Source organism: Heliangelus exortis, chromosome 19, assembly GCF_036169615.1.
Source record: "Heliangelus exortis chromosome 19, bHelExo1.hap1, whole genome shotgun sequence".
NCBI lineage: Eukaryota > Metazoa > Chordata > Aves > Apodiformes > Trochilidae > Heliangelus > Heliangelus exortis.
Genome location: NC_092440.1, coordinates 4380006 through 4404062, shown reverse-complemented (window position 1 = coordinate 4404062; position 24057 = coordinate 4380006). Strand labels below are relative to the sequence as shown.

The 24057-nt window shown below is 42.6% G+C and overlaps 1 protein-coding gene across 3 annotated transcripts in view; it reads right to left on the bottom strand.

Annotated features, from left to right (window-relative positions):
- BCR (BCR activator of RhoGEF and GTPase) overlaps positions 1–23670 on the bottom strand; it is a 100207-nt gene extending 76537 nt beyond the window's left edge. For 2 of the 3 annotated variants that reach the window (XM_071763229.1, XM_071763230.1), the window contains exon 1: positions 19416–20931. In XM_071763229.1, the coding sequence (XP_071619330.1) occupies positions 19416–20931 (1516 nt within the window). Of the gene's footprint in view, positions 1–19415; positions 20932–22648 lie in introns of those variants that run through there. The other variant, XM_071763231.1, reaches the window with a different exon arrangement.
- Positions 23671–24057: the final 387 nt, after the last annotated feature.

The window sequence follows — 24057 nt, the reverse complement described above, 5'->3', positions numbered from 1 at the left end:
CTATGACAGATGAGATATTACACAGCTGCAGGAGCTCCCAGCACAGAGATATATATCCCTTATCCACACAGATTTTAAAAAAGGCCATGCCCAGCATGCTCCAGGGAAGGCATCCAAACCAAAGTTAACTGGAACAAGCAAATCCAGCCAGAGCTCTGTAGTGCTGTTGGCTGTTCCTCATGAGGAGAGCTGCCATGGGGTGGAGTTCAGACACACCCACAGGCAGTTCTGGCATGGATTCAGTCTCCCTTTGCATGAAGTTCAAACCAATTTACTAAGAAAATCATCATCTCCCACGAGGAGATGAGAGAATTGCAAAAAGCAAAGCACATTCCCCCTCAACAGTCCCACTTTCTTCCACTGTACCATGCCATACTCCAGGGATCCCATTCAATTCAGGCTTTCTTGTATTACAGTGCAACAGGACCCTGTGCAGTCAGAAGGGAGGCCTCTATATGATGATCAGTAGGCAGGAGCTGAGGAAGGCTGGATGGGAGTATGCTTAAGAATTTTGTTTACCAGTTTCAGGTAGGTAGGCTTCACTGTACCAACAGCTACTCATCTAAGGCCCTGCTTTTCACAGATGACATAAGAGGGGTTTATGGATTCCTCTTCCTGTCTCTTCATTTTCATTCAAATCCAAAAATTTCCCATTGAAGACACTCCATCCAACATCCCCCAAAAGCTATGGCTTGAAAGGAATCACAAGCTGAACACTGGTTCAATGTTCATCAGTAGGATGCCTCTATCTGGCATCCTTTATTGAGTTTTGTGGTAGCCTTGAGCCTTCAACCTTGCCAACCAGCAACATGATGCCTCTTAAAATGTTCCATAAAGAGGCCTTTCCTGCATCCACAATAACTCTTCACTGACCACTCCCCTGCAAACAGTAACTGCTGGTGTGCAACAAAACTTTGCATCTCCCATCCCACTCTATGCAGACACAGGTAATGCAGTCATCTCTCCCCCACCCCTTCTGTTCTCAAATGACTGACTGGCAATACAGACCCAATGCTCCCTTCTCACAGCCAGAGAAAACTGAGGGCCTCTGCAGCCTATAAATGATAGGTGAATATAAATGACATCCCATCTAAAACTCACACTTCTATCAAGGCAAGGCAAGTAGTAATTTTTTTAAAAAAGAAACCAAACCAAACAACAAACACAAAATAGGAAAGACCACAGCTTCCCTACTTTTAGGCCTTCCTCTCCCTACCAAGATTTAAAGGCAACCCCCTGGTAACCTCACAGAATTGCAGCTTTCTTGACAAGCTACCAGCAGCTCTGTGGGGCTGCCCTGTGAAAGCAGGGGTTCCTTTATTTACAGTTTCTTCCCTCCTTTTCCCACCAGTTATTTTTGAGGGATTATGTTTCCTGTTTTCACTGCTCTGCCTCCATTTGTCATTCATCACAGCCATTAAAGTAGGAGGGAAGCACAGGCAAGCAGACCAACACAAAGCAAACCTTTACGGTTCAGCAAGCAAGGGATTAAACGTCACCTCTTTCAGCACCCAGCAATGCTCCCTCTCACACACCCTCCAAGATGTTATGTAAATATGGTGTATCCTCCAGCATATACCCAGATTCTGACAGCTTGGGCAGGCTAGGAATTTCAGGATGGATCACACAGGCAATGTATTCATCCTGGTTTGTGACAGCTACTTACCCTCCCTCTGGCTGATCCATTCTGCACCATGAACAACTTATTCTGGAATATCCCTGGCTATAACTTAGAGCTAGAAATGGTGCCACAGCAGTTTTTAAGAGATGAAAGCAGAGCAACTTAACCCAGATACTCTTCTGTTGTTAAGGCTGTTGATTTACAGACATTACCTCCCTACCACTTCAGTACTGGATGTTCAATCTTCAGGAAAATGTAGTCAGAAAAAAAGGAGGGGAAAAAAAGTCCTGGCAACAGTTTGAAAGGATCCAATCCACAGAACTAGAGCCCTCACCTTAAGCCTTTGCTTAAACATTTCTCTGGCAGCAGTTTCACAGACTTGATTGATGAAGGTTGTTCTCACCAGGTAACTCAGATGCAGTAGAGTTGCTACACATATACTGCTACTCCATACCACCACAGCTCTTCTGCAACTTACAGGGTACAGTGACCCCTGGGGACAACAAACACGTTGGGTATCAAAGGCTAAGGGTAACAGAACAACTGGGTTTGAGTAAATAAAGGGGAACTTTACTGATTTAACACCTTTTCAGATAACTCAAGGGATTCACTCTCCATTCATACAGTCTTCTTTACTAAAGCCCAATTATTGTCAGCCACCTGAGACTCTCAAATGCACGTGCTATCTATGAAGGACAAACAATAACCATTTTAGCAAAAGTGGAGCTAGAGGCAGCCCCACCAAGTCCATTAGCCCTCTCTTACAGTACACAGGGTCCTGTTCAGCTGATGAACCTTCCCCAAGGCTACAGCTGCAACCTTCCCACCCTCCTCCCTCCCAGTCACATTGCAGGGCTGCCCCAAAGGTGACAATGCATTGCAGTAGCAGCAGATAATGGCTGGAGGATGGAGGCAAAGGAGACTAAAGAACAAAATGTCGAGACAGTGACTGAGTGTCTCAGAAGGAAAATGAATTTGGTTTATGAAGACAGCAGAGGGTATGGCTCAATTATACAGCTAAGCTATTCTAATGAGCAAGCGTGGGTTCATGCAGCAGCAAGTCATACACAGAAAGGATTTTTCCAGGTATCAGAAAGCAATTAGGGTTAAATTAGGCTCAGGATAGAGAGATCAACACCAAAGAGGAAACTAATCACCTGTGCAACTTAACCATGCATGGCATGTACAGACAGGAGACCAGGAAAGACTGGAATGGTAAAGGGCACTGTGGTGTTTTTCTCCCTTCTCAGTTAACACAGAGGGCAGTTAGCATCAGAGGTGACCACAGCCTCTTCTGAGGAAGACACATCTCTGCTCCCAGGCTCAGAGCACAAGTAACCTCAGTCCTATGAGACTGAAAAAACGAACTTCTCAGTGGGTAAGGAAAAAACACTCAACTAAAATCACACCTTTTCATGCTATGGCTCAGTATCTCACAGCTCAGATTGCACAGCTGGGTAAAATGGAAGATAACCCACGAGAGCAATTCCCCAATGCAGAAACCAAGTCTTGAAGGGTAGGATCCAACTGACACTAGCTCAAAACTGGAGTCTACTTCAAACAATCTGTGCTATGGTAGAAGTCTATCCCAGTGATGCCTGTGCATCAGAGCACAGCCTGATGATTAAAAGCCTATGATGTAACAGGTGGTGCATCCACAAGAAGGCTTAATGCTGCAGGGTTCTTCACAAGAAAGTCAGGAGGCTCTGTGTAGGCACTGTTCCACTCAGATGATACATTCCCTGAGGGATGGGTATTTCTTTTTCCTTTGAACAGAACAACCTTATTTCTTGATAGTCGCGTAAACAGACTCACCACAAAGACTGGTTTAGGGAGCTGCTGATTCAGAGCATTAACAGCTTAAGATTTTAGTTGTCCTTAAGAGGCAGAACAAGAAGAGTGCCTAGTAAAGGAGCTTTGGAAATAATAATAGCAGAAAAAAAGAATCAGGCAGGAAGAGTATAAACTGACTACTAGGTAGTGAAGACCTGGGCAAAGCTGCTGCAAGGAAGATACTGCAAGTTTCTGGGCTTCACTAGTTTGCCACAGTCGAAATACAGTTGCATTCCTTTGCTAAGTACCCGAGATTCTCTCACTGATCTTGCAAGAGAATGAGACCTACCTGGGAGGCTTTAAGATTTAGGGGGAGCACTGTGCTGGCACGAATTTACTGGTTAGTAAGTCAATCTGAAACACAAATTACCTTTACTGTAAATGCACCTTTCCAAGCAGTTAAAAAACAAACAACACACAAGAAACAAAAATAAAACAACACAAAAAAACCCACAAAATAACCCCAAACTAAATATCAGCCCACCTCCCCCAGACAACCCAACAAACAGACCCACCTTTGGAGAAAGGTAAATAAGAAAAGCCGGTTAGTCTAGAAGCTAATCCTGCAGCAGAGGAAAACTGGATTTTTTTTAAATTCCTCTCTCTGTTATTTTTGCCAGCTACAGGATGGGTTGATTTCTTAAGCAAACTCAAGGGGAGAACAGACTGGACTTTCCTGAAATAGTTTCCTGCCACATAATTTCAGTACTTCAGTTTCATTTAATTGACAACAGTTCCGGGCAAAAGAAGTGTTGCTTGCACTGTAGTAAGTGAACAAAGTCAGCCCTGGATTCCACTGTATTAGGTGCTGTAGATACATTTGGAGAGAAAGCCAGAGAGAACTTCACAGTAAGGAGTCTGGCAATGAGATACAAATTACTTCATAGCTTCGGTCCATTTACATGCATTAGTAATTAAATAGCTGGTTAGTTGGTATGGTTCTTTATCATTGAAGTTACTGTGGAACAAGCCAACAAAAAGGCAGCAATAATGGAAAGACAAAGTGGTTATGTGGATTTAACTAGCTTTTCCCTTTAGGGCCTATCCACTGCCAGGCTCTAGCAGAACTGGTGAAAACAACAAAGCTTCAACCATACTTGTTTAACCACCACAGGCAGAGATGAGCCAGGATAAAGCTTATTTAGCATCCATGTTGCCATTCACTTCACAGATGAGATGCATGTAGTAGAGACCATCTTGGAGATTAAGTTCTAGAACTAAGAACAGAAGTTCAGGATCAAGATCCCAGACCTATCATCTCTAGATGATCTTAGATGCTTTTTTTTAATTACCAAAACCTTAGTTTCCCTGGATTAACAGGATATTGCTAGTTGAACTTATCCATGCTGCTGAAACACCAAAAAAGACCAAATCATTACAACAGTGCAAGAGAAGATTTGGAAAAAAAAATACAGTTTTAATAGCATTGAGCCTTCCCCTTCTGTGCAGAAAACCTTACATTGTTTTCTCCTCCCCATTCCCTAGAGACAGACATAGGATCTTATACTATTTTTTTAAAGCCAACCTCCAAACCAGCACTTTGTAATGTTATAATGACAAGCTATCATTTTAAAAGTAAATAACTGACCCTACTCACAAATTTCACAAAGACTTTAATACAATTTCAAGTATATTTCAATTTACTTAAACTCCATTTATTTAAAGACAGGACTCCCAATATCTTAAAGACTTTCTTTCCACAGGCCTGCTTCTCTGAGTAACATTCACCCACCCAATTTCTGCCTTATCAGGAACCTGCTACATTCCAAAGGGCTGTACTCAAGGTTGTAATGTTCTTTTCCAGGCATTTTGCTGACTATTTCACTGCCAAACACAGCCCTTTGCAGGATGCACTTGTTTGCAAGAACTCAAAAACCTGAGACATTACAACAGGGCTGCACAGCATGCTGACGGGAAGAAGCTGACTGCTGTTTACTTTAATGGAAGACAAAAAGTGTGTCACTTTGTGTATTTTTGAAACCAAGAATTATTAATTGACATTTGCCTTCTCTCAGTCCTTTGATCCCAAAGCAAAACAAGCTAAAGGGATACAATATAGTAACACAGCTGCCTCTGGGGTGAGCAACTAGACAACTGCATACTGTGTGAAGATGAGAACAGGAGTTTGCCCTTCTAACAGGGAAATCACTTCTTCCAAGCCCTTGCAGAGCAACCAGATTTGAGAGACTAACCTGAGAGACCAAGTTGTAGACAGCATGATGGTAAACAGTGTGAGGGGTCTGCAACTCCTCGTTTTCCCCTATAAATAGCAATCCCTCCCTACTGCCTACAGCAGTGCCTGACATCTCCCAGGAGCACTTGGTATGCATACAGAGATATGACAGAATTTGACAGCACCAGGTTTCATTTGGAACTATCTTCAAGGACATATTAAATGATGCAGTTCAATCCACTTAAATACCCAACAGAGTTTCAGAATAAACCTGTTAAAAGGATTATTCTACATACTAGCTGATTTCCCCACAACAGTTGTATTTGTTGCAAAAGCCCTTTAAATGAATACAAGATAAGGAAAACACCTCAGGGCTGAGGCCTGGTTGAACAGGTAGACAAGATTTATGAGCCCAAGAGAAGAAACTTGCTATTCTAAAAAGAGATTTGACAGAAGAGAACCAGACCCATCTCTGCTGAGCTGTTCAGCTGCCTCAGATATTAATCCTGTTTCAGGAATACAGGGAGTGCTCTGGGCACAATGAGTCAGCAGGGTGGGGCATTTTTTCCATGTTTGTGGACTGAACAGGAACAGAAAGAGCAAAGGAAGCTGGAATACAGAAATCTAGCACCTGGCTGCTGTACAGGCAGAAGAATTTCAACAGGGTAAAGTCAGAAAATCTCACAAACCTGTGCAGAGCCACCACTTACAGGTGAAAATAGAAGTCTTATCCAGTAGTAAAGTAGGCACCCTAAATAAAAAGTAAGAGAAACTGCAAAGATGTTTCAATGCTGTAAACCACCTGTATTTTCTCCTGATGACTCCTGCCCCCTCCTTGTTCTATCTAAGCTTTTTAAGCAAGTTATGCTGACACAAGTCTCAGTTGCACTATTAAGCCAGGATAATGACATTTAATATTTCTAAGCAAACAACTGTAAGTAGGCCTAGAAATAACTTCTAAAGCCCCCCCAAAAAACACTCATGAGGGGAAAATATTCACATACTACATAGTTGTAAGATGTAACACTGCAGATGTCTCATTACTGTAATTACACTGTAAAACTAATATGACAACTTAGCCCATGAACACTCATGCATATTCTCTTAGAAACCAAACACAAGTCACTCTCCTCTACAAGCTGTGCTGACCTGGCATCTACAGAGTCCTCCTTCCAGAGGATTTATCACCTAAACAATCTTTCAGCAGAAGCTAGAGACCTTTTTTATTCCTAGTCAAAAGAAATAATTGTATTATCTTTGCCATTTTCTCCTGGCCATAAACAGTGGGTGTATTTGCTGATATAATAAATAAAACATTAAGTACTTATACAGGCAACCAAAATGTCCTGGGCTGCCTCAGAAACACTGGCTGTATCTTTTCTATCTTCTCCCCCATTTCCAGTCCTAGCACACTACTTACATTTATTCTACTAAACAAAGTACTTCAACCATCAGCAGGCCTTCGGGCTGCTTTTTCTTCTCTGCTCCCCCCATACCCAGCAATAGCAGAAACAAAGCATCTGACTAGAGAAGAGGTGCTCTGCTCAAGATTTACCCCAAACCTCATCCTGAAATCCCAAAGCAGATGGCTGATCAGAAGTTAAATTACTGAATTTAAACACGGCTTCTCAGCAATAATGTTCTCATTGTTATTTGAATTAACAGCAGATGAGGGGTTTAAGCACAGCCTTTTATTCTCTCCTCTCCATCCCCAGTCAAACAGTTGATGCTTCAACACAAACATTTGTGGGCAGGGTGGATGGGAGCCATGGTTCAAGGGGTTGCATGTTTAGGCTTGGGGATTTTTGCGATTTTTATTTGGTGTTGGCTTAGAAAAAAACCCACAGATAAATTCCCTGATCCAGTTCTCAGCATGAACCTACAAATGAACAGCTGTTGGCACAACTGACAGGGCAGCATGCCACAGCATGAAGCATTATCACCAAAGACAATTTAAATCAAGACTTAGCCTCAAGGGGCATAATATGAAAATACTGGAAGACACATACAAACACACGTTGTAAGACAAGGCAGCCCTGGCTTAAAATTTTAAACAAGACAAAAATTGAAAACTAAAAGTTGTAAAAAAGGCAATCAACAGATAAGCAGAACTGCTAGAGGCAGATTTAGAACCTAGTATTTTGAGGGGAAACTGAATGAGTTAATAGGAACACAGAATTAAGGAAAACTAAAGAAGTTGTGGAAGAAAGTTTGTGAACTGTAGAAAGCAGTGAAAAGGCAAGCCTCAGCAAGAGTACCTATTTTTTTTTCATCATGTTTGGGCTTTTTTCTTTTTTACAGCATTTTCCTTTAAAAGTTATTTATGGAAATAAACTTGCTTCTAAACACATACATACAGAGGGAGTTAATCCATTTTCCAGCTAAAAGAAATGTGGTCCAGGAGAAACACACTGGATTCCAGGACACCAGGGCTCACTAAGATTCAGCTAGAAGCCTGAGTTTCAGCATCTCAAAAGAGTGAGCTGCATTTTTCATTAAAACACTTGGAAATTTATTAATACAAATCACTATATAAAAGCCTGCTATAATGTTGTTGGTTTTTTTTTTTTAATTTCACTTTTCATTGTATACTTGTGTTTGGGAAAAAAATTGGAAATTATTTTGTTTTCCTTACAAAATAAAAAACACAACCACAAAGCAACGAACAAACAAATATTATTTTAAAAGCCCATTTGCAATGTGCATCAGCCCTACATGGCAAGTCCCCATTAATGTAAAAAACAGTTTTAGCATCAGAGTATTTCCTTAGCCAGCTGTTGATCTAATTATATGAAAAAACTTGTTACAAAGTTCAGGTGGGACTTGATAAGGGTGCTTCTATCTTTGCATCATGCCTATTTGGACACACATTAAAACCAGTTTGAAACACTTGGATACAGAATAAAAGATTTAAATTCAAAAATTCTGCCTTTTCAGATTTGTATTGTGCATACATAGATTCAGAACACATTTACAACATAACAGATAATCAAGTCTCCTTCCTTGCTTTAAATGGAGATACTGAGATTTCATGCAACAACTGAAATGGCAGACAGGCAATAACTGTGTAAAGATGTGTAACCCTTTATCAGCAGTATAAATTTTACTGTGTTTACATATTGAGCACAAAACCAAGCAGAGCTTAGATCAGGTTAGTATGTATTTTAGTTTCGCCAGACGGTGAGACCACAACAAATTATGTATAGGTCAGTGCTCAAGCCTGAATAAATTTGGGGTAGCCAAGGTCAGGGCTAGGGCGTGTTTGCTGAACACAAACATGACAGGTCAGTCATATTCACACAGCTAAGATCACACCATGCTGTAAAAAAACTTAAGTTTTTTGCAGACCATCACCCAGCTGAAAGGCAGGAACCTTCTTCTGTTATCTGACACCCTAAAAAGCACAGGACGTATTTTCTTCCCATTATCTACCAAAGAAAACCCCCAGACCTCTAACCAAGCCAAAATCCATTTTGGTCTGACCTCAGACAACTGAACAAACTGAAAAAAGCCTATCTGATGTTTTCATGTTATCACCTTCTCTTGCCTTTTTTTCCTCTTAAGACAGCAGAGGCTTTATGGCACCAAAAGAATTATTAAATAAAGTAAAAATGCTTTCCAAACTCTGTTAGCATTTCCATAGCACCCATCCAGGAGGCATGGCAGATGCATCTGGAGAGCTAACAGTTCTCCAAAAGCCAAGAGAAACTTTAAAACAGAATTCTGTTTCTGAACCACATTCCCAGTACAGCTCACAGACAACTCTCAATCACACCAACTTAGAGATGACTAAAGCCCTGTTCCAGGCCCACTCCCAACCCTGGCAAGATGGACAAGTGCTACTACTGGACAAGCTTATTTTCTCTTCCCTCATACTGCAGTACAGAGGAATCAGCATCAACTTAAAGTTCCTGATATGGTTTCATGGTAACCAATACTCTAGTAGCTCCAAATACTGATTTACTTTGACCATCAATTTACTAACATATTACAGTTTGGATTGGAAAGGGTTAAAATGATATATAAATCCTATGTGTATATTTCTACACAAAGCAGTGTGGTTTCTCAACAACTGCAAAGGGACAATTTATGGGTTGTGTAACGGCTCAGCTGTGTTTAGGAGGACCTTCAAAATAATCAGCAAATCAAATTGAGGAAGAGCTCCTCTAAGACTAAATGGCTACAGTGATATCTCTGCATTCTCTGTGTAATGCATTCAAACATCACTTAGGAACACAGGAAAGTGGGAAATAATTTTTTTCAATACGTCCTGATCTAAATTCATAAGATATGAGAGCTCCTGCACACACATGAAGCAGAACCCAGCCCTCATGTGAACGACAAGAGCATCAGACCATCTAAACAATCTCAAAATTGCAATCAACCTCTTATTACTGTCATTCAGTACAGATCAATTCAAGAAGACAGCCAGGCCTGTAGCTCAATACTCCACCTGAGATACCAAAGGAAAAATGGAATTGTCTTAATCCCTATCGTCAGGAAAGAGCTTGGGGACCATCAGTCACATCTGCCAAAGGCTCTTGTGCTGGAAAAGAAAGGAACAGTTCCCTAAGTGTAAGTGGTTCCCAGGCTCCATGTTGAAGTGCACACACTGACTCTTCTAAAGATACTTGAGGACTAAATACATAATCCCCTTTCGCCCACACCAGACCCTCTGACCCTTCCTTCTGATCAGATGGATTCTCATCATGCAGCTCTGTTAGCAACAGCTGCTTTTTTGTCTCACTGCAGTCACAGGTCTCCCAGGAAAGAAGGCAACAGCAGATCACAGAGCACCCAAACAAGTTAGGTAATTCAGAGCACACTTCACTCCTGAGGGTAAGTTCCTTAGGAAAGAAGCTAGCAGAAAGTGCTGAAAAAAAGGTTCAACCAAACAATTATTCAGGTGGTTGCTAGCCTCAGGATATTGCTTGTGTTACATGCAGTAGTTTTGTCTCATAGTTAGAAACAGCTCTTGAGGGCCTTTGAGGATCATGCTCATATGAGCTGAGAGATTCTTGTTCCAGCAAGTTGGGAAGCCAAGAGCCAAGAGCACCTCAGCTATAATACTCTGGACTTGACTAAAGCATTCACTTCCTGATATCCACATACCCCACATCAGGAGCTACGGATGATCAATGCTAGACTAGAAAAGTGTTCTACTTCCCAAGGCCAAAGAATGCATTTTCATCAAGACTACAGCTTGTCAGATTTTTTTCCTCTTTACAATTCAGATTTCACTCGTCAGCTTTTTATTAAAAACAAACAAGAAAAGCAAAGCAAGGAACACATCAGTGGCTGCAGTGAAGAGCTGCACATCACCTGTAAAGGCACCTTTGATCCCAGCTAAGCACTGGGCTTAGCATCCTCCACAATGGAATGGCTTAAGACTGGAGAACTGCAATAGGAATTTACAACAGGATGTTCTCTGCTGGCTAATCCACAAATTCAAGTAAGCAATTAGTACAATTAGCAAAGACAAATATATTCATCCAAATATCACAATTTTGTCAAAGACAAGGGCAAAACCCTGCCTCAGCATTAGTGTGTTTTTCTTGAGTGATGACAGTGTTTTCATCCCTATCAGACCAAGAGGCCCAACGACCACCTCAGGAGAATGTAAAGCAAAAGGCACCAAAGGAAAGGAAGGGAACTCCCACACTCAAACATTCAACCTACAGGGATTCAAACAAAGGGGGCCGAACAGGTGAAGGGCAAGGACAAGGGGAATACACAGAATTCTTCCAACAGTGATTAACTTCTCATCGTCCCATTTTCTGAAACTTCATTTGGTAATGTCAGAGATGAGCATTACAAAAAAAATTTTAAGAACAAAGGTTAGCAGGAAGCAAAAATGAAGATTGCTATGAGGCAGCTGAATGCTAGCAGTCACAGAAACATGCTTTTCTGTGCTTTGCCTCATAATAAGCACCATAATCTTATCTCTTTCAGGAAACCCAGCCAGGCTGACAAGCCATTACTATCTTCCTGGGCAAAATCACACCGTGCTATGTAATTGTAAGCTGCAGCAGATACAGTTCTTTGTATGTTACACCTCCCCAGTGACAACAGACCAATCACGTTTACTTTTTAGCAGCTCAGACACATTTGAAGCCTAACGCTCCAGGGAATAAGGTATTTTTCTTCAGTGCTGATTATTCTAGAAAGCTGCTGTCCCATTTTACAAGAACAAATGGGACTGTAGGTAACTGAGTGTTTGCTGTTGGGTTTTTTTGTGGCTTTTTGTGTGCTTTAGTTTTGGTTTGTGTGGTTTTGTTTGTTTGTTTGTTGTGGGTTTTTTTAAGGACCCTAACTAGAGCCTGCTCCAGCCTCAGCCATATCACGAGTTCAAAATGGGCACTCCTTACCTGACTTTGCAGCCAGAGGAGTATTTAATTTCTGATAACATAATAGCTGGAACATATCCCATCAGAGGAGTAGCTGCATTTCAGTGTTGACTATCCTCAAGTCCTTAAGAAGAAGTAAACAGACATTGTGAGCCAAGGCAGCACAGGGCCCCTCTCCACACATCAAGGACAGGTCACAAACACACGAGTTGCTCACTATTAAGTAACCACTGGAAAAGCTGGCTTCTTGGATTTCAGATAATACTCTGTGACCCACAGCAACAAGCTACAGTTGTTACTATGCTGTTGTCACAGGCCAATCTGCAAGTAATTGGAGGCTTTTGAATACTTCAGAGAAACACACAACCTGCAAAGAAGATCCGAGAGAGGATGGGGATTTTTTTTGTGTGTTATTTTTATACGAAGGAAGTTGTGGTGGAGTTCTCTCCCTAGAAAAGAATTCTTCCCTCCACAAAATATAAAAAACAAACAAAACAAAGAAAAAAATAACCAACAAGGTCTGGTAAAATGACTGCAAAGAACAAAATAACAGAAGATCATTGCAGGCAAAGGGCCTGCAATACCAACAGGTACAATTCAGTAGCATAAACCAACAGACTGAACTTTACTAATTCACTCACCCCACAGGGCAATCATTGTGGATTCTAATACACACACTCCTCATGTATTTGTGTAGCCATGAGCTACTAACTTGGCTCCAGCTGCCACATGTGGGTAGAGCTTTCTCTGAAACAGAGATTCCAATTACATTTGCAATAATCTGATTACTACATCATCTGTAACCTGGTTAAGAGTCTGAGATACACCATTTTGGCAGCTGGGAAGAAAACAGAAGGGAAACATGCTTTTGTTATTTTATTAGCAGAAATTTGCAAACCACAACCAGATTTCGCGACAGAAAAACACCACACTGGTCTTCAGCAGGACAATTTTACTACTTAAAATGCATTAAGTACAATACAAAACAAGTTTGGAGATGTTATTAATTTGTAAAACTGGATTTGTAAAAATCCATTAAAGGATTTACCTAGTTTATGGTTGCTTTCACATCTCATGTAATTTAAAGATACAATCAGGAAAGCAATCCACGTTGTTATCAGTGCCAAAAAGCTCCTTTGTAATGCAAGACACTCAAATTATTGTTTTGGAAGTACCTCACTCACATGTAGTTCACCCAAACTAATCCATGATAGCATTTCCCTTGTCACTTGCAGTCTCTCTCTGCACAGCAAAGTTGCCATTCAACCTGAATGAGAAAACCATTTCTTTCCCTACAGGTGCCAGCAAGAAATTACTCAAGTCAATGATACTTCACCAGGGATAGAACAGGACTGGGTCCTTATCTGACCGGGCAGAACAAACCAAGGTGGAGACAATATAAAAAAAAAAAAAAAAAAAACCAACAAGAAACAAAAACCCTCCCCAAACAAAAGGAAAAACCGTGCAAGTCTTGGTTTCTCCAGGGGAAAGCAAGCTCCAGATAAGCTGTGCCTCAAATCAACAGCCTGATTTTCATGAGCAGCAATACTTTTCCCTGTGGTAATTGAAATGGAGCAATTCTCCTCAAACAGCTTGCCAAATCTCACCTCATTAACCTTTATGGACTGACCTCTAAAATTCTTTGAAGCTGAAATAAAGGTCCCCCTCTCCTCTGCACGGTGATTATCCCTAGGAGGCTGGGGAGAGAGGGAGGGCAGTAGAGACTGAGCTGCTAAACATGCTAGAGCTGGAAGATAGAGACCTGTTTCCAGGCTATTACTGGAGCCCAAGCCTTCCCAGGCTTTTGCTTCCTTTCCTGGCTCATTTGTTAGAATATCCTGCACAGCCAAACTATGATTACAAATGACCCTCCCACAACACTTTTAAGTGTATCATTAGCTATATATATTCTGTTGCCCAGCATTCAGCATCTTCTATCCCACACTTGAAGGTTTAGCAACTTTTCTAATTAAACTGTTTCACTCCCTTCCTAAGTCTTTTCTGCAGGATGCCTACTTGCCATTCCACCCAACTCTTTTTACTACCTTTGCTCAGTGGAACTTTCTGCTGGCAATGAAAAGTTGTTAATGAAGGAGTAATTGAACCCCCTACTTAGTATTTTACCCAAATAGCCAAACCAGATATACTAGATGAATGGACATACTTAGGAAAAGTGGTAGAGCAATTAATTCCACAAATTATTAAAGTCTTTCCTTCTCTCAGTGTTAGTTTCAGAGAGCATAACTGCAAGAATCAAAAATAAAACGTTTCAGTTTTGCAGCTCTGGAAGTCTACACAGAGGGTCATGTGTATGACTTATACTAAATGGTGAAAATCATCATGGCCAAACCCACACACTTGTGTAATTTGCCAAAACAGAGGAGACCAACATACCACATTCCACTATATGTTTCACTGCTTTAAAGTCCATCACCTAGACACACAAGTACATCGATTCATAAACCATGAATTTAAACACCAATCTAAAGACAAAAGTCATCCTCTTCCCGTGTTTGCCTATTCCTTCACACAGCAATTAGCTTCACTACACCAGCCCAGACCCTTTATTAGTTCCAAATCCTAACTGATCCTACCATGCTCATCTCTACTCTCAGCTCTTTGCTCCCTTTCTCACCTTTGGTCCTTCAAGCTGTTTTAGTCCAGCAGAAAAGGAAGCTAGTGCAAAAATGACCAAGACATCAGTTTTTCTACTCCTTCTTTCTCTTTCTTTCACCTACCTAGAAAGAAGCCTCCATCTTGGAGGGGGTATTGCACTGAGGCAGGCAATAAGCCCATGGATTGTTTCTCCCAGCTCTCCCTGCCAGTTCTCAAGGCAGGATCAAAATTTTGTTCAAGCAGAATGGAACCACAGTTCATACACATCTGTGAGTTCAACTGCTTTGGCTATCAGTGATTTTTTCAGTACTTTACACAGTCAACCAGCACCATAAGAGCATCTTCTAGCTTTGAGTTCCCACAATACTCCCAAACTTTAAGTATGTGCTGGTATTTTACTTCACCCACCCAGCCACAAGTCTGGCTCCATAGGCTCCACTAAACTCTGCTGGAGAGAAAGAGAAATCTGGCAGAGAAAGAGGAGCTCTTCAATCCTCCAGACTAAGAAAAGGGGAGTGGTAGCACAAGCAGCTTGATAATCTCAAAAGCCACTAAATCGCTGGAAAGCAAGGGTGGGTTGGGGGCAGGGTTGGCTTATAAACAGCATCTTGTCCTAAGTGCTCCTAGGAAATCCACTGATGATCACAGCAAAGGATTATAACATGTTTAAAAAGTAATAGCAAAATCAACTAAACAAGTGTCAGAGAAAATTTAAACCTCATTTTTGACACAATGCAAGTCACAGACTGACAGGATTTGTGGCCAGAAGCCCTTAAAATTAAGAAGCAAGCTGTGCATTATGAAATTTCTCACGTTTCAGATCCTCAGGAGAATGAATCACTACAAAGTGGACTGAAGTCTGCCTCTGTGTTTCTAAACCACAGCAAAAGCACTTGCGTGTTCCCTCACAAGTTGCCTCTGCACCTCAAAAACATTGCAAAGCACCTTCCAGAATGTATCTTGTAAAATGCACAGGAATACAATAGTGAGTAGAAGAAGTGCAGAATTAAGAAACTCGTCCCAAATATCAGAGCATGCAAATAAACCAGTGACAGACCCTTGCAGAAACTGGTAGAGAACAACATTCTTCTATGACAACATATTACATGCTTCTTAGGGCTTTAAAATTAAGTAGTTGGATTACATTAAAAGCAGAAAATTCAGATTCTTGCCTATCTGGTCAGGCATTTAAAGCATATGAAAACTGAAAAATCTACAGCTCAATGTATGTGCTTTAAAATGGCATTCTGCTTGGCTAAGATTACAGGAATTTTGAGTCTTGCAGCTCACATGCACAGATAAATTCCAGTACTTTTCCCCCTGCCTACACCAAACTCACTAAAAATATAGAGAATGCTCCATGTTCTTCAGAAAGGGACACCCAGCACTCCCACACTTAGTAGAAGCTAAAATAAGTAAAACTTTACTCCCAATGGGATTAAATTACACATTTCCCCAAAATGACCTTATGTTAAGTACTATGGCTGCTGGTAGCTTTATAGAGAGCCTAGCAGAACTATGGAGAGCACCATCAAGTCCTCTCAAGTGAACAAAAGTCACTAATGGATACATTAAAGGAAGCAGCTTTGCAGGTAAATATTACCCATGACAGTTCCAGATAGGGTTTCCATGTTGTTATGCAAATTGATTAAACAGTTTCACCCAAAGCTATGAGAGAGCATCCACTGATTTTGTGAAGCAAGCTAGAAAGCCAAGCAGCAATGCTAATGTGCTCATCAATTCACAGACTGCTACTAGCTAAAAAACTGACTAAGCTGAGGCTACTCTGAGGCCTTCTCACTGCATAACTGCACTACTCAATTCTCCTGCTTATAAAGCAGAAATGCATGTTGGGTGGCTTCTCTTGTGTCTTTTTCTGCTACTGATGTGTAGCAGTATACAGAATTCTAAAAAATTTTGTTCTTCCTTCACAATCATGGTAAAAATATTCAGACTTAATGCAGAGTTAAGATATGGGTTTTTTTCCTCTATTGACACTAAAGGAAATAAGTGATACATAAGTAATCATAACATAAAGATCTTTGCCCGAGCTCCACTGAGTACATTTAATAGAAACTACAGGTACTACCAAACCTCAGCCCTGAAGCTCTCCTTCTGCTTCTTGGAAAAAACTGAAATCCTACTACCTCTGATTTAAGGTTTTTATAACCCATCTCCAGGTACTTGGATTCAAATTTTGGCGTAGATCCCACTCACTTGAGAGTTAGGTGTCCTCCTTCTAGTTCTTTTTTGTAATACAATAGTAGGAAATTGACACTTCACTGAACTCAGAAAAGAACATGGACAAAACAGCACGTGTCTGCTGTCCAAGCTCAAATGCACTGGGATGGCAGATCCAGACAGAAGGCTCAGATTGCACCTGTCCACACCACATTCAGCATTATTATGGTCAGAGTGACGAAAAGCAAAGCCAGCAGGCACACAAAAATCTAAACACACAAAGAAGCCAAATAGTACTGAACAAACCCCACTTGATGCTAATTAACATGAGGGCTGGCCAGAACCTGCTGCGATTCAAACTTGCACTCCCTGTTCAAGCAAAACTTCAGGGAAGCCTGGCAGAACCAGTGAATGAAGCACAGGTGCAGGAAAAGCTGTCTGGATCTGTGAACTGCTTTCACATCACATGGTGATGGAGAACACTCTGCACCAGAGCGTGTTAGTCGAAAACGGGAGCCAGCCAGATCACACAGTGATCTCTCATGGCTTTTGTTTGTTTTATGAAAAAGAGTTTCTGCCAATTGGTTTCAGATCAAAATTCTTCTTATCCAGGAAAGAAAGAAAATTTCATATATAATGATGTTCAGCAGGAATTAATCAGAAATATAGTCCTCCCGAAGGCATAAGCCTTTTTGGTTAAGTAAAAAGTTGCCACCAGCTAATGTGCAAGACAGTGATGATTTGCCATCTGGTGAAGGTTCCTGCTAAGCTTGCCACGCTACCCCCTATGCTGAGGAAAGCAGAAGGTGGATCAGTTACATTCTGTCCTTGCCTGCAATTGTGTGGTCATCCTTACCAACAAGACACAAAGCTTTCCAGCACAACCAGGAATTGTAACCATTCATATTTTAAGCAGCCAATTTTCTTCAGTCTTTCCGTTCCAGCTTAATTATTTAAAGTAAAAATTATCTATTGCCTTTCTGAAAGTTGATTTTATCCTCAACCTTTACCAACCTTTGTTATTTTTGCCCCTTTGTTTCCTCCTGCAAAAACTGGAACTGCCAGGAGGCTTCCCAGTCATCTAAAGAGCATCAGTAAACAAGAGCAGAGACAGATGGCTGAAGCTCAGTTTAAACCAGCACAGGATCCAGCCTCTCCCCTGCACTGCAAGTACTCCCCATAAGATACAAACATATGCATAAAACCAAACAAGAATGCAGTAGTCCCAGATGGAAAACAAGTATGCATACACAATCTGATAAGGAAGAAGTCACTGTGAGGACAGGGTGCTGAGATTTCATGTACAGTAAACTTCCATTGCAACCATAGAGCCTTCCAATAACAAGAGGGGATGTAAGGATGACAGGGTCGAGGGAGTGGAGGGGGCAGGAAAGAGTCCTCTCTCCACTGTTGCTCCCAAGAGTATTGCTGGCAAAAAACAATCAGCAGGGCAAGTAAAACCAGGCATCATCTTCCAGCAAAGTTACTCATCTGAGGACTAATACACCAAACTCACCCAACCTGAGAAAATTACATCATCTGTAGTAGGCCTTGCAATCACCTATTACTTCAGAAATTCAGTCACATTGACAAAAACATTTTAACCTCTTATTAAAATGGCAGATTCAAAGAGACAAAACTCAGAAGTTAACTCACAAATTTAGAATTACAGAAGTCTATCAAAACAATCATACTGGTGTTTTTCTCATTCCTGGATTTGATTGCTTTTAATTTAAGGCATAAGAGGTTATTTAAGGCATACTGGCCATAACACAAGATATTATTTACACTATGTACTTGCTAAACAGTCAGATGTCCATTTACATTCAATAAATCTAACTGAATCAACATAGATCACTATTTGCTTCTTTCACCAACCATAAATCCACAGCAATTCCAGATGCACCTGCATGCCTGAATGGTTTACATTAAGAACAGACTCAAATGTTACCCATTCACCCCCAAACAAAAAATCTGGCTGCTGAAATTAAATTAACAGCTCTCTCCCAGGGGGTTCCAATATTCCAAGGTCTTCCTTCACTTAAGAGATAGATGGCAGAAAGCTTCAAGAACAGGGTTGCACAATCATCACCTCCAATCAGCTTTAATTGAAGGACAGCACAAGACAGAACAAGAAACTAGCTCTCCAATTGATACAAACAGGAAAAAAAATATTGTGGGATCAGCATCATTATTGGTAAAGCTCCAGCAAACCCCTCAAGCTGTAGTAGGCTGGCACACTACCACCTCTGAGGTAGAGTTTAAACACTCCTCAGTGCAATAATACAAGGGAAGGAATGATCTGGTGGGGAATACTGAACAGTTCTGTCCCATTTTTACCTCAGAGTTCACATTGAAAATTTAAGAACTGATTAACATGGGACTCCATTTATGCTCTCAAGAGAAGCCTGAATCAACCCTTCTGGGAATCTAATCTGTATTCCTAAAATGCAGTCTGATGCATGCTTCTGCAGGACCTTCCTGAATCAGGACAACTACAAAATAGCCACAGCCTTCTCATATTAAACAGTTGGACCCCCTGGAGCAGTTCACCTGGGGTCAAATAGAAAACCTCCTGTTCATTTCCACGATGCTATTTCCTGCTCCATACATTAAAGAGACTAAACAAAAAGCAGGTACACACCTGTATCCCCATGGAAGCAGCTGTCCTGGTGACATCTCCCAGAAGGCAAATCTCCATCACTTGGCCAGATCTGTCCTGTTTTTCGTACACCCACAATAGTAGCTTCAGACACGATGACCTGCTGCTGCCTGTGCCGTTTTTGAGACTGGGGGGTTGGTGGACTGCTGCTGTCAAAGGACTGCTGAGAGTTCTGGGAAGGAGAACGGCTCTTGTCCCGATACATGCGGTAAGTGGTGGGGCTGGGGGAGACGTGGCTGGACTGTCCTGAGGAGAAGTCTTCCTCACTGGAGGTAAGGTTCTCATTAGAGCTACAATCAGGAGTATAACCTCCTCCAATATCTTCAAAACTCCTGGGAGAGTAAGACCTTCTGGGCCAAGTGAGGTGTTTTTCCTGGTCAGTTGTGCCCTGATTTCGCAGAACAGGTCCTTTCCCTTCTCCTTCCCCCATCATTCCACCAACATAGATACTCTGATAGGGCTGAAAGTCCATGGGCTGCCAAGGTGAGCGGTTGCTGCCATTGGCATTAATCAGGTTATCTTTGAGAAACCTGGGGTTCAGTTCAGCATCCTCATATTCTCCATCATAGCCAAAGCTGCTCTCTGAGGACCTTCCCCTGTAAGCAGGCCTCTGGAACTCACTGAAGCTGGGTACCATGTTAGAAGGGAGGGAGTGCAAAGACTTCTTGCGTTCCATTTGCATTGCTTGGCTACCAAGGGAGCTTATTTTATCAGAAACATCTTTATCATTGACCTTTACTAGACCCTTCTCATGATGATACTCCATGTTGACATAAAAGGGCTTTTCCACAACGTCCTTGTTATCTCCAGAAGAGTGTGAATTAACCTTTTTAATCCTCTCAAAATTGGACCTTAGGGCTGCCACACTGGTGCTGTTCCCTCTCTCCTTAGAAATAGGTTCAAATGACCCCTCTTTCTCAGCAGATCCCACCAGCCTGCGAGCAGAAGCCGATCTGTGTTTCGAAGGAGAGCCATCTGTATCGCACCGATTCTCCAGATCTTCTGCAACTCTCTTCAGCTTCTCTTCACCATAGTACTTACACCTGTCCTGCTCTCCTTCTCCATGATGGGGACTGTCCAAAGGCGACAGGTCTGACCCATCACTCTGGGTAGACAGCTTCCGCAGAGAGGGTATCCTGGGTTTGAACTTTTCCTCCCCGTGGTGTGATTTACTTTTTTCATATTCATCTTGGTCAGCAGACTGATGATGATGCAGGTCTTGGATCTGCTGCTCTGCACCCCCTTCAGGCAACTGAGAAACACGTTTAAAGCCCCATCTCTGTCTATCATAGCTTTTTTTCTCCTTTGCCAGAAGAGTCTGCAGGTATATCATGCGGAACCTCTCCTTGTTGACCTCCAACTCCAGTCTCCGAATAGATGCTTTGCACATCTCCAGCTCCTGTTCAATATCTCCCACAGATTTCAGCTCCATTTTAGGAGGCTCAGAGTCTGCAAATTGTGCTTTCCAAGCCTCCACAAACCCCACAGGGTCCACCATTTTGCATACAGGAGTAAGTGGAGAATAAGAGGAGGCTGGAGAGAGATAGGTGGAGAGAATAAGCCAACCGGATCTCACATGTAGAAGGCAAACGGCTCCGGCAGGGTCAACTCAATGCGTCTCTTTCACGGTCCATGCAGGTAAACTAAGGCAAACGGCAATCCTCGGAGCAGTCTCTCCTCCCCTTTCTCCTTTAGCTTTTGCCGGCCCCAGCCTCCTCGTCCACTCGCTACTCTCTCCCCAGCATGACTGCTCTTTTGCTAGCGAACAACAATGCTCCCACCCCGGCGATCCCAGATCACTTCAAAGTGGGTGGACAAAGGAGCAAGCTAGAGGCGGGGGAAGGAAGGTAAATATCGCCCCCCTCCCACCCACCCACCTCCTGCCGCTGCCGTCCTGGGCACGGTCCTCCGTGCCGCCACGCTCGGGAGTCCTCCGCTCCGTCCTCCCCTCGCCAGCCCCCGTGTTGTGCTTTCTCTTTCTCTCTCCTCCTTTCCCCCTGCCCCTTTCCCTGTCTCCTCCTCCCGGCTATTGTGCTGTCCTCGGGGCGCACACGCTCTCCGGAGCCTCCGCGCAGACCAGCGAGGCGGCGGCGGCGCGTCCCGCGGCGAGCTCCACCGCTACCCCTCGGTGCCCCAGCGCCCCGCGGCCCCGCGGGAGCCCCCTGGGCGCGGCGGCGGCGGTTGGCGGGGCGGCAGCGGCTGCCCGCGGCTGCCCATGGCGCGGCCCGGCTCTGGCGGCGGCGCCCCGAATCGCAGCGCTGCGGAAGGGGAGGAGAGGGAAGGAGCCGGGCGCGGCGATTGACACCGAGCTGGGGCCTCTTAAAGGGGCAGCCCCGGCCGGCGGCGGGGGGCCGCGCCCCCGGGATCCGCGGGGTTGTGGAGGGGAGGCCGGGCCTGCCCCACGGCGGACAAAAGCGGAGGTTTGCGAACTTGTGGACGTTCAGGGCTGCTCACGCTTGCAGCCGCAGGCCTGCATCGCCGCGAACAGATATGACTGTACCTACAAATCTGGGTAAGAACATAGCACACACGCGTTCCTGGGCGCAGAGGGTAGTATCTGTTCTTGTGCTCATATCCACGCCCTCATATGTTATGTACAGACAGGAGGAAGCCTCTGTGCTCCGCCGTGTTCATGCCTCTCCCCCCAGGCACTGATGCAGCTCACCTCCAAAGGTCACGTTTCCCCCCACTAACGCCAGGGCTGTTCAGCAGCAGGCTTTTCATTCACTCAGACCTTCCTTCCTTGCCAGTAAGTGACAAGCTGTGTTTCTGAGATGGGCAAGTGGCACTCCAAAATCACTCTGATATTAACAATAAAGGCTGCTTTGTCCACTTTTGTCATTTTTATCATCCTAGCCCAAACAACTCAGTCCCCTGCCTCAGCTCTGGGTGAAGGGTGGCAAATGATTTAAACAAAAGGCTGTCTGCTGAGCATTACTCCTTCCAAAATCACAGTACATAATCTTGCTTAAGCCCTGTATCCTTTCCATGTACCATGTACTAATTCAACCTCTGAAAAAAAGTGGTAACAAATACATGTGTTCCATCTTGCCTGTTTGAATGACAGAAAAAAGTGAGACCTGTGCACCTCGTGTCCCACAAAAAAAAATGGGTTTTGTCTGTGAAGTAAAAGAGCATGCGATATAGCCCCAAGAAGAACTAATAAAATGTTGCAGGAATTCAAAAATACAAGTCCACAGAAGTAGGTCTCTTACCTTTGAAATGTTTCATTATCCATTAAAGACATTTTCTCTTCATGCTTTTTTATATGCCAAACAAAATATTTTCAGGGATTTTCAGACATATCACAAATGGCTAATCATGTATTCAGTTTTGCATAGTTCATCCCTTTTGGTTTGTTTCCTGGCTTTAACCTCTTTTCCTGCACTTGTTTCCTCAGCTTTCAGCACAAACAGGCATTGGCTGACCTATATGGAAAACAGATTTCAGTCTAAATCATAATAAAATATGTATGTGTAAGTGCCTCCATAAATCTTCCAATAGTAATAGTAATATAAAGCTTCAGACTGTACTGGCATGGGTATATAACACAGGCATAATACATCATAGGGATATATTCTGAATTCATACATTACTTCTACAGAAGCATCACAATTCTGATTTTTTTTTTTTAAGTCTAGGGTTTATTGTGATTTTTTTGGGTTCACTTTTCTGACATTATTGCCCTTCCAGAAAGGAGTAAGAATTACAATGAGTCTGAGGAGGAATTTCTGTATGGAGACTTAACTTTAGTGTGTAATACTGTTGAACATACAACAGTATGAGAAAGTCCTTTGGATTTGAAGGGATTTCTGAATTTTTGCTGATACTTTATGCACTCAACAGAATATTAGTTTACTAGGATACAAAATGTCATTAATTTAGTGTCAGACACATCTGTGATTTGAGACTAAGAATCCTGTGGTGAGGGTGCTAAACTGGAGATAAACTGTCCAGCACATACCCTCTGCTGGCCAACATGGGATTGCAAAGCCCTTCTCAGACGAGACAGAACGAGTGCTAAAGTGACCTTAGAGCTCCCTCTTGTGGGAAAGAGGAGCCAGCCGGCTGAGGCTTAAATGCGGTCAGCCCTGCACGGTTTCTTCAGAATGGACTCACAAGATACACCAAGAGGTTTTGGAAGAAGAAAAAAAGAGGTAGCACATAGACAGAGCCTTTCTAAAGCTAAATAAAACATAATTTCTGGTTAATCTATATCATAAACTGAGAAACCATCCTTTTTGTAGCACAAAGCAGCACTCAGTGGTAGAGTTTGAGAAAGCTAGTAAGTCTCAGCAAGTCCCATCCACTCCAAATCATCCTATGAACCCAGAAAAATGGGAACTCTCCTTCTTAGAATTCAGATAATGGCAGTTTCTGGCCGGGGGAACCACCTCCTGGAAAAGAAACTGATGAACCATCTCCATTACCAAATGCCAATTCTGATGCAACTTCAACTTGCCAAACACCTCATTTTAACTCCCATACTCAGAGGATGCAGTACAGAAAGGAGTTTATAGCATTCACTCACCAGTGCATCATATTACACACCCTAGAACAACCTCTAATTATTGTTGAAAAAAAGACACAGAGAGGGAGAGATTTCTTCATGAAGAATGGACTC